The 11360-nt window shown below is 37.6% G+C and overlaps 2 protein-coding genes across 6 annotated transcripts in view; both read right to left on the reverse strand.

Moving 5' to 3' along the window:
* Positions 1–2993: 2993 nt before the first annotated feature.
* Positions 2994–6633, reverse strand: LOC107703882 (major facilitator superfamily domain-containing protein 6-like). Of its 5 annotated transcripts, none has more exons than XM_016506677.1 (2): positions 6530–6633; positions 2994–4731 (listed from the first exon to the last, which is right to left on the reverse strand). In XM_016506677.1, the coding sequence occupies exon 2, from the start codon at positions 4706–4708 to the stop codon at positions 3077–3079; it is 1632 nt and encodes a 543-aa protein (XP_016362163.1). In that variant the 5' UTR covers positions 4709–4731; positions 6530–6633; the 3' UTR covers positions 2994–3076. The 5 variants fall into 5 exon arrangements, with proteins under 5 accessions (XP_016362163.1, XP_016362160.1, XP_016362162.1 ...); XM_016506674.1 differs by lacking the exon at positions 6530–6633 and adding an exon at positions 5898–6061; XM_016506676.1 differs by lacking the exon at positions 6530–6633 and adding an exon at positions 5855–6061.
* Positions 6634–7567: 934 nt separating this feature from the next.
* The window catches only part of LOC107703883 (phosphoinositide 3-kinase regulatory subunit 6-like), a 14713-nt gene continuing 10920 nt past the window's right edge, over positions 7568–11360 (reverse strand). The window contains exons 12-18 of the mRNA XM_016506680.1: positions 9923–10033; positions 9643–9757; positions 9464–9534; positions 8818–8908; positions 8523–8578; positions 8308–8411; positions 7568–8175 (exon numbers count right to left, since the gene is read on the reverse strand). Coding sequence (XP_016362166.1) covers positions 8022–8175; positions 8308–8411; positions 8523–8578; positions 8818–8908; positions 9464–9534; positions 9643–9757; positions 9923–10033 — 702 coding nt within the window. The 3' untranslated portion in view covers positions 7568–8021. The remainder of the gene's footprint in view (positions 8176–8307; positions 8412–8522; positions 8579–8817; positions 8909–9463; positions 9535–9642; positions 9758–9922; positions 10034–11360) is intronic.

Raw genomic sequence — 11360 nt, forward strand, 5'->3', positions numbered from 1 at the left:
CCCCACTGCATTTGTTGCATGCAGTGGGGACATAATTACGGATTGTAATGACTTATACTGTCTTCTTTTTATATGTTGCGTTGCATCGCGCCGCGTAAACATAAAACCATGTCTGCATTTGTGATCAGAGAAATTACAAACAACAAGTGAGGCCAAACAAAGTAGTTTCGCTTTCACAACGAAACACACAGCGTCACACACGGCGGGCTTGAGTGAATGGAGGCCGGCGGGCTTGAGAACGGCGCAGCCGGTGTTCTGACAAATAATGCTACCTATCAGATTATGCTACCAACACTGTATTTATCCTACTGTAAGGGTAGGTTTAGGGTTGGGTTAGGTGTACGTGTTAATAAAGCCTCACACCTTTAAGAAATCATGCTGGAAACAAAATCTGATAGATAGCACTTTTCGCTATCAAATTATGCTACCATCTGTTTTAATGGGAGGTAGCAAAATCTGACAGGGTAGCACAAATCGTCAGAACAGGTGGTGGATTCGACAAAGGAGCGTCCGGCAGGCATGCGGCAACCACATGTGACAACTCCGGGCTGGACTCCGCTTCGTACACGGTGAAAGCCGATCCGGCGATCCACAGCGCGAATTTGAAGTATTTCCTCAGCAACCAGCACAGATCAGCTCTAGGCATGACAAAGCGGATATCGTCCTCTTTTGGAAGGCCAAACAAAGTAGTTTCGCTTTCACAACAAAACACAGCGCCTTCACAACATGGCGGCAGCAACAATACTACAGCGAGAATAAAAGTTATGCCTTCTTTCTTTGCGTGAACATTTGGGTGGCGTTATGCAAATCTTCCCACATCGTGACGTAGACATGTGGGGGCGTGCTAGAACGAGCTGTTTTAGGTAGGCGTGGTTGACTCTTAACTTTTATAAAGAATATCTCTTTGGATTTGAGACTTTAGTCTTCTTTATGCACCAAGAACTTGTAACACTTCGGAGAAAGGAAAAATTGAAATCGCATCATATGACCCCTTTAAGTTGACAAATGTGGAAAGTAAAAACTCAAAGTAGCCTAACTTATGACTTGTACTTACCTTTAAAACATGAATCACTCTGTCTTTGGGTCAGCGGACATGATGCCATGTTCATATTAAAAATAAATAAATAAATAAAATACAAAATACAAATAAATGCCAGACATTAATGTTACATGAATTCATTGTTTAATTAGAAAACACTTTTAGACTGGCTATACAATGTAACAGCCTTGTCAATAAAAGAATGATCCATGTCACAAATTCTTAGAAACTTTTTTTTACCAGTCTGTTACAGCCTTTAGGATAACATAAGCATGTGCTTAAATTAATTTGGATTGTAAAACAAGTGGTTTATCCCAGTCAACAGTCAGGACATAAAAGTTAAACATACGGTTGCAACTGTGAATGAGGCCTACAGAAAACCTTTGTGTGCATGGGTTGGGTTTCAGCTTGAGGAAGTGTTGCGATCTTGCTGAACCATTACCAGCCTGGTTGCATTGACGGATTAACCCTTTGAGGAGAAAGCACTTTTAGCTATGCAGTCTGACCCTGGTGTCAATGCTTGCGGTTAGATCTGAGCTTTAATTTTGATCTAAAGGAAACAACATAAACACTGACACACTGCTATGCCATGAAATGTTAACATGGCAAATTCACATTCATTGATTTATTTACACAATGCAATAAAATGATTAAGGCTGGGTCAAAGTACACCACTTGTTACGATGCAGAGCTTATCAAGACATTTAGACAAAATGACAAACGCTTGACTTCATGCATTTGTTGAAAGAGGAAATAATCATTTATTAGATGTTTTTTATTTCAAACATGACGTTAAGAATATTTATTCCCATCCTTCCTTTAATTAAAAAAAAAAAAAAAAAAGAGTGTCAGTCACAAGTACGCTGCTCTACACTCTATAGACCAGCTGTAAAGGGAAATGTACTCAAGAACAAGTTTGAAAAGCTTTTTTTCCCCTCAAAACAGGTTTGGCTAACTTCATTTCTAAGTCAAACATCTTGTTCACAATCCCTTAAACTAGAAGTAAGATACTTTTATTATGATTATCTTCAATAAACCCTCGTTCAAGTGATACCCAATTGTGGAGAATTTGAGTGCCTCATGCACAATAAATAAAATTTCTGCATAACATGTAACTGAGGCTTAGCTTCAGATCACAAATATTTGCAAAACATAAAAATGAGTGGTAACGAAAGGGTGTGAAGATGAAACAACAGGCACTATTTGCTCACATGATTATTGCTGTTTGGCAGAGAGCAAATGCCTACTGTAAGCAAACAAACCAGATTAGCTCATCTCCAGCCCTTCAGTCTAGGAAAGAGCTGACCTGTTAAACAACAAATCTTCACACACAAAAGATGATGTACATTTTAGGATATTCAAAGATCCTATAGGTATTGGAGCTATAATTCTTCTCTCAAAGCTTTAAATAATCCCAAATAAAAATGTATCTGGCTTGAGAGAGTAATTAATTGAAATAACTTCATCCATGATGAATGTTATTATGATAAAGATGAATGAGAACATGCCCTTATGGACTGCAAAAATTTTTTTTGCTTGCTTTCCATCACAAATAATTAAAAACTAAATCAAGACGCATTTACTTGAGAAGGAAAATGACTTCAGATGTTAAGATATTAAGTCATTAATGTGGTGCCAGTGTGGTAAGAAAATTAATATTGTTTTCCATTTGAATGAATTTATTCTTTTTATCCCATTGACAGATATTTTTTTCTTGTTTTACACATACACGTAATTAATTTTGATAATTTTATCAGAAAACAAGACTTAATTTCTTGAGAACTATAATGACATAAGATATTGAATCATGTTTCATGTCAATTTTGATACATTTTCTTAGAAAACAAGACTTGTGTTCTTGTTTGTCATTATACTTCTCAAGTAAATGCATATTTATTTAAAAATGTTTAGATATTTACATGGGAAAACATTACAAAAATATGGAGTAGGAGTAAGAAAATAATTCTTTGCAGATACTGAACAGTATTAGTGATATTTCACTCTTAGTTTTTTATTTGCCAACTGTTAACAAGTTGATTAAGACTTATCTATTGTCCACTTGTTATTTCCTGTAGCGTCTTCCATAGCCGTCTCAAGCCAGTCTTTCTCCTGATCTGACTCCGACTCGCTCATCTCGGTGTCAGCGGCCAGCAGGCGTGAGTAGTTTATCTGGCGCTGCCGAGGAATCTTCCACTTGAGTACGGCAAGAGCGCTGCTCCACAAAGCCAGAATGACCGCTGTGCCTTGGAAAAGCACTTGGACCCCAAACTTTTGCACCACAAACCCAGCCGCCAGACTGCCAAACGCCGCTCCCAACTCCAGAGAAAGTGCCTCAAACAGCCTTAAAATGGTCTTTTCAGTGCCGGGAGTGGCGATGTCTTCACTTTGTGATGTTACGGACCACCAGAGGGCGCCGGTGCTGAAGCCCGCCAGCAGTTGAGCGGGTATTACAGCCCACGGGCCCCACAGGAAGGAGTAATAAAGACACTGTAGGGCTAAACTAACAACGGCGAGTACTAGTAACCAACCGTGGTACTTTAGAAACCGGGAGAGATGGCCAGCAATTGGAGCAAAGCCAGTTTGGCTTAAGTGCGCCAAGGCTAAAGAGATGCCCATGTGGATTTCCATGGCACCGCAGTCCTGCATGTGCCATAAGAGGAAATCCGATACAGCGGAGTTCACCATGCCCATCAAAATGACAGTGACGGCACAAAGTATCGCCTGCGAGTTCCCACGCACCAATTGTAGTGCCTTAAAGCCTGCACTAGTGGGCCGCTCACGCTTGCGTAGGTAGATTGGAAGAAGGGCGGCTGTAGGGACGGTTAGGATCATAAATGTAGTGTAGGAGTAAAACTCCAATGTAGTTCCTGTAAGACAAAACAGGCTGGTTACAAGAACTCCAACTGCACAGTTGCCAAAAGCAGCTCCAAGCTGCTTCCAGACCTTCACGCCATTATGGTGGTCGGTGGCGTCTACGAAATCCAAGTATTCGTAGAGTCCATCATCAGCCGTCCATTCCAACGGGGCGGCCATGAACTCCCACAAACCCATCACAATGAGAACCAGAAAGAACATCTGATGCTGGGCATCCATAACTTTCAGGCTTCCCAGGAACTCAGTGTGAGGGTCTTCTTCCTGTTGAGGCTTCTTCACAGATCTCAGGCCTCTTGCTGACCAGTTGGAACTTACAATTGTGGTAACTTCAACAGGTTGTTCGGTACTTACAGATGTTTGGTTTATTGAGTAAACAGTAGCATTTGATTGCGATGGAATCGTCGCCCACTCTAGAATGGTGGTAGGATTAGTATCGTGTTGACTAGAGTTACACCATCCACTTTCAGCTTGGATTCCTGTGGACGGAAAGAGCAGAAGAGTCAAAACCACCAATGCCGAGCTGAGCAGGGAGCCCACTATGACCGTCCGCCTTTTGTCGTACTGCCTGGTGAAGACGCTGGACAATGGGCGCCACACCAGGGCGAGCAGGTGCTTGGACGCCATGATGATTCCAATCATGGTGGCGTTGAGACCCAGTTGCCGGAAGTAGAGGGTCAGGAAGGGAAGGAGGCAACCAGAGCCACAGGAATGGAGGAAGTGAAAGACACCCGCCAGCCAGATAGCTCCCTTCACATTCCACTGCTTGCTCTTCTGCATTGCTCCATTCTTCATCATGTTTGTCGACTTCAGTTAGCGCTCTGTGTGGTTTAAAGAAAAAGAAAAAAATTAAATGGAAAAAATATATGCAAGTTTACAGAACAATGGTAAAGTGGTTGTATAAGATGATGAATGTAAAAAATAACAGTTTGTGCAAAAAGAAAAAAAAAAGGTGTTATTATGGTAGTACCATGGGACTTTTTGTGGAATGTGTAGACTTTTTGTTCCATTCTTAGATGTTATGTTATTTTAGACCAGGGGTGTCAAACTCAAATCCTGGAGGGCCGGAGCCCTCCAGAGTTTAGTTCCAACCCTGCTCCAACACACACATACCATGTAGTTTTCAAATAAGCCTGAAGGACTTGATTAGTTGAATCTGGTGTGTTTAATTAGGGTGGAATCTAAACTCTGCAGGGCTCCAGCCCTCCAGTCTGACACCCCTGTTTCAGCCCTGACACAGAATTTCAGTTGCATGCTATTATTTATCTTAAATTAAATATTAAATCAATACAATAAATATAAATATGAATTATATCTGTATATATGTGAAATTAATTATGCATATATTTTTATAAATATATATAAAAATAAATGTTCATAAACATGGTATTATATCAGTACTAAAGTAAATGATACTTTTTGATGGTAGAAAGTATTTCATTTTATATTTTCTATTTCTAATGGGTAACACTATTTTACACCAAAGAAAACAATGTACTATTGTATTTAAATGGTACTTCGAAGGGTTTCATAGAGTACCATGATATCATCATTGTATATTGCAACACATAACATAACATAACATAAACAACATGGGTTAATAGGCTCCATATGGAGCAAAACTGTGTTCAGCAAACCGCGTTTAAATGATATGTACACATCCCCTCACCATGATTTCCTAAAACAGGACACTTCTAGAAAATGAAACATCACATGAGTGCAAAGTTCATTAAAAGTATCTATTTAAAAAAAAATTCGGAAGAGAGCGTGCAGTCAGTGTACTGCAATTTCACAAAATGAAACCTGAAAGACTTCCAACAAGCAGTTTTAGCAGATGTTTTCTATACAGCCTCTTGTAATCTTGTAAATCGCTTAAACTGGCTTAAAGAAAGAAAAAAGACACGACAAACTCTCAGTAACAGGAAAGTTAGCATCATCGCGCACCTGTTGTAACGCGTCACGAGATTGCTGAGCGTCTGCTGTTTACCTGAGATCTATCGTATCCGTAAACTCATGGTTTGCGTGACAGAATATTGTCGATTAAAGTTTTCTTTGGCTTTTCATGTCCACACCGCATCCAGGTGAGGTGTAACAAGTTTTCCTTCTCAATGGCCGACCTCAGCGCTTAGAGCAAATTCTATTTTTTGAGTTTACAACTCCACCTTTTGGTGAGAGGATGAACTTACAGTATATTTACAGAATCATTTACGCTGCACGTTTAATTCAACGAGTAATAAAATTAAAGTATATTACTTTACAGTTACTGGCAGTCTGATAAAAAAATGTCAAGAAGAAAACTTTGTTAGCTCATGTTCATTTGTCACAGTAAATAAAAGTCGAGCGCATTGCATTGTAAAATACAATATCCCAAACATTTTCCTTGCAAATGCACATTTCGGCAAATGTAACAGGTTTCCATATTTACATATTGCACACAGTGTATATACTGCATACTGCAGAAAAACTAGGGTACCATGCTATTCTGATCCAAAATGCCTACAACAAATGCTGCATCTAAAAATGGCATACTTTCCTACTATACAGTAGACGAAAAACAGTGTGTGAAAGGAGAAGTATGTCCAAATTCATAGTATTCATAAAACAGTAGGTGAAAAGTACCCAGTTACGATGGACACTTTGCTATCCCATGAAACCACGGGATGCAAATGATGGCGTAGATCACATGACAGTGACAACATGGCATATGTTGTATGTCCAGATTACATTCATAGGCTACTACACACTTCTATACTATATAGACAGTGTTGGGGGTAACGCATTACAAGTAACGCGAGTTACGTAATCAGATTACTTTTTTTCAAGTAACTAGTAAAGTAACGCATTACTTTTTAATTTACAAAAGAATATCTGAGTTACTTTTTCAAATAAGTAACACAAGTTACTTTTTTTTTTTCCAATTTATTGATTAACAGCTCTCCTGTCGCCATGTTGAGAAAAAAATCAGATGTTACTGTAGTTCTAAAATAAATATGAATATGCATTAATTCATCTCACTCACAAAAAAACCCCACCCACAGATTCAGCATTCCTCAAAATGAATAAAAATAATGCAACTCAGAATATGACGCAAACCTGCAATAATTAAATGTTAAACAACACAAATATCCTTTATGTATTTAATCCCATTCTATTAACCAATGTCTTTGCTTCTGACCTTCGATGATCCAGTTCAACCGTACCAATAAGCAAAAATTACTCTAGACAAACATTTGTGTGTCTTTTTTTATTGCTGAAGTGCATTCTACTGTACGGACGTAAATTTACTTTCCCTTCAGCCTGAGGCTTATTCATTTCACTTTTGGTGTGAAAAGGCTTTTATATTTGCCAAAAATAGATTTTTTTTTTATTTTAAAAGCAAACAAGCAAGCCCTGTCCAGATTTAAAAAGTAATGCAAAAGTAACGTAACACATTACTTTCCATAAAAAGTAACTAAGTAACATAATTAGTTACTTTTTTATGGAGTAACGCAATATTGTAATGCATTACTTTTAAAAGTAACTTTCCCCACATACTTTTTTTAACAGTCGTGAAGTAACAACATGGCATATGTTGTATGTCCAGATTACATTCATAGGCTATACACACTTCTATACTATAACATACTTTTTTTAACAGTCGTGAAGTAATTACTTATTCAAAAGAAGTGCCTACTCAGAGAGTATGCGATTTTGGATGCAGCCTTTATCTTCAATGCGTTTTATTTTCTATCGTGTAACGTGTTAGTTAATGGCAAGTGTCAAATGAAAGTCTAAGTGCTTCCAAAGTGTTAAATTACACATCCGAGTATCATACAAACACTGTCATGAAAATAAAAAAGTAGTGTAAACATAACATTTTAAAATGCACACAGCAGGACGTTTTACAAAGATCGAGGACATTTCAACACGTTCAAACAGTCTATGAAACATCACGTCTGTTCACAGTTCAGCAGGAAGTCATAGCCTCTTGAGGTTACATGTATTTTAGGCAACAGAGAAAAGATAAAAAGAGGAAATGCACACATACAAAACACTAAAAGCCTCTGAGATGTAAGAGGTTTCAGTTTGTCTCGTGACTCGAGCTCTTATATCATGAATTCGAGTCGTATTGTCATTGCTCAGTGCCACAGAAGGTGTTGATTGGTAGCGTGAGGGTCTTGTTGACATATTTGCCCAGCAGTTCACCTCCCTCTCCCAAACTGTACTTGGATTTTGTACTCGGCTGATGAGAGTATCCCGGGTCCAAGCATGGAGAAACTTCGATGCTGTGGGCAAAAGATGACATGCATGATTTCTCTGGAACATATGTTACACATAAGAGGTCATGTTAGCCATTAATAAAAGCAATACATGTTGAGAATTTATGTATAGAAAGGCATTATAATCGGACTCTTCACCTCTGGACATTCTTGAATGTTTTACGTGGGTCTTTATCCAAACATACTGTGAATGTCTGCTCCTCCAGAACTCTGATACTGGCGCTAACAGCTCTGAGCGAATGCTAGAGACAAAACAGGATTTTTACCTCAATATTTCATTCAAGATGACTAAATGTATAATCTGGAACGTTACAGAAAAACCACTCGGTTATATGTTCTACATGTTCACTTACTCTGCTGGGCCTTGTGGGATTCATATCTTGGACACTTATGCTGACACTATGTAGACCTGTAGGACCAAAGTGCCACATTACAAACAAGGAAACCTGTGTTTTTATTTCTTTTCCTCATTTAAAATATGTATCAGTAACTTCTTGTTGGTGAAAATACATTGTCAGTGTAAGTCTTTAATAAATACTGCCAGCCAAGAGTGTGTTATCATTAACTAAAACTAAAAGTCAAACTAAAAACATGCTAACGGAAATAATGAATATATATATATAAATTATTATTAAGTATGTGACATACTTCTGACTCTGCAGGAAGGCAAGACACTGATCAACATGCCACTCGTCGGCAAAGACATTCCCATATCCTTTTCTCTGTCACTTATTGAGGCCTAAAGAAATGTAAATACAAAAACTTTTATGACATAGATTCTGTATTGTAAGAACACTAACTAAACTTCATGCAATTATTTTGCATATTATTTTCTGCACATAAAGCAAGTATTTAATTTAAATGTGTTTTTATAAAAAAAAAATATATATATTATTTTGAAAGATTTTAATACTTCTATTCAGCAGGGACTCACTAAATTGGTAAAAAAAAACAAAAACAAAAAAAAATCATATCAAATACCATATCAGAATGATTTCTGAAGGATCGTGTGACACTGAAGACTGGAGTAATGATGCTGAACATTTAGATTTACATCACAGGAATAAATTACATTTTTAAATATATTCAAATAGAAAACATTTACTTTAAATTGTAATAATATTTCACAATATTACTGTTTTACTGCAATTTTCATCAAATGAATACAGCCTTAGCATTCTTTCACTTGTAAAAACTCTTACCAACTCCAAACTTTGAAATGGCAGTGTACATTTAAAAAAATCTAATACTAAAATTTTAAATCATCCCCCAAAAATATCAATAAAATACTTACCTTTTTATAATTAATTGACACGACTGCACCATGAAATTCTTGTGGGTTGTATTTTTTGTAACGCACTGAACCTTTAAGGCAAAATTGATGGCAAACATTTAGTAAAAGCAGATGAAAAGTGCTGAGATATATGATGTAATTATATGATGTATTTTAAAACATTAGAATGACATCAGCACTTTTAATTGTGTCTTTAAATGTGGCTCTGCAGCGTTTGACCTCGGGAAAGTCCATGGCGAGTTGAGCCACAAACACCTCCTCCACTGTGGTGCTGCTGAGGCCAGAGAAGCAGATCTAGACATGAGAACATACAGACATTCACCTTTTGTCATGGAAAACAACCTACAATCTCCACAATCATGACAAACGTTTGGTAAGCACAAGGATAATTCACTTTTCATAGAAGTATTGATTCATTCACTAAGACAAGAAGATAATCATTGCAAGATTCAATCTAACCTTGACAGAGTAAATGGGAAGGTGCACCGGATGCTGGCTGACACGTGTGTAGTATGAGATGATATCTAGCAGGAAGGTGTTGGGGTCCGAAGATTCACTCTGAGTTGACTTCTACAATGCCATCAATTAAGAGGAAGGTTAAAAAACTCCCTGAATCCTTATATTATATATATTTATATATAGCAAGCAAGTAGAAAAGCATGTTCTCAGCTTCAACTCCACACACATTTTATACAGATCAACTCTCAGGGCCAGCAAAGCCTCCTCTGCTGTTGTAACGGGACTCTAAATAAATCATTTAATTTAAATATTTTTACCCTTCCATTCTCATTTATCTTTATTTGCATGTGTATTTCCATCCCAAATGTCATCCGTGTAAATGTCATTTCATATGGCACATAACTTTAGATAGACATACAGACATATTGAAACTCAAAAGACTACAGGTGAAAATAGAAAAAATAGCAACACATACATTTTTTTACTCCATTCTTCAAACACCAGGAAAAGATATACAGTAACCCTACATTCTCTAGCTGCTCAGATGCTTTAGAGCTCTCAAGCAATTTCTTGCTCTTAGAAACAGTTATATTAATAATTTCAATTAATTTCAACGATATAATTACATGAATGTACCATTATTAAAGTAACAGTAGAGAAAGGACAATGAATAATTCATAATTGCGAACTAGGGTCGGAAGCCAGAACCGGTCTGATTACAGAACAAATGGCTATTATGAACTTGTTCTTTTTGAACTGGTTTTTCAAGAACATACAGCGCAACTAGTAACATTGAACTGCTGAGTGAATTACACTTTTGAGCCGGTTCTTTTTGGAAAATCAACACATTCGGTGCAACTGACTGCCAAAAAATTATTCTTACGAGCTAGTTAGTTTAGTAAACCAAAAAACATACAGTGTCCCCCAGTGTTGTTCGTCTCCTAAACGAATCGGTTCTTTTTAGTGAATCCAAAAAAATGGATTCGACTGTCGTCAAATGAATGACTCTTATGAACACTTTTTATTTATTTATTAATTAATTTATTTTTTTGCGAATGAAACACATTCAGCACACCCAGTACTCCGACTCGCGAACGAATCACTAATGAGCTGGTTCTTTGTAGTGAATCAAACACATACTGTGCAGTGTCCGCAGTGTAGTCTGACTTCCGAATAAATAATTTTTATGAGCTGGTTCTTTTTCAATGTTCTTTTTTTAAACCTACTCAGTTTTCAGTGTTTTCAGCCAACGACTCGCGGTCAGTATGGACTGGTCTGAGGAGGATGTGAACCGGGTCTTCAGGAAGCAGAAATCTAGGAAAGCTTCAGGCCCAGATGGTGTTTCACCTGCCTGTTTAAAAGTCTGCGCTGACCAACTGGCCCCCATCTTTACACAGACCTTCAACAGATCTCTGGAGCTGTGTGAAGTTCCCTGCTG

Source organism: Sinocyclocheilus anshuiensis, unplaced genomic scaffold (genome assembly GCF_001515605.1).
Source record: "Sinocyclocheilus anshuiensis isolate Anshui unplaced genomic scaffold, SAMN03320099.WGS_v1.1 scaffold1159, whole genome shotgun sequence".
Classification (NCBI taxonomy): domain Eukaryota; kingdom Metazoa; phylum Chordata; class Actinopteri; order Cypriniformes; family Cyprinidae; genus Sinocyclocheilus; species Sinocyclocheilus anshuiensis.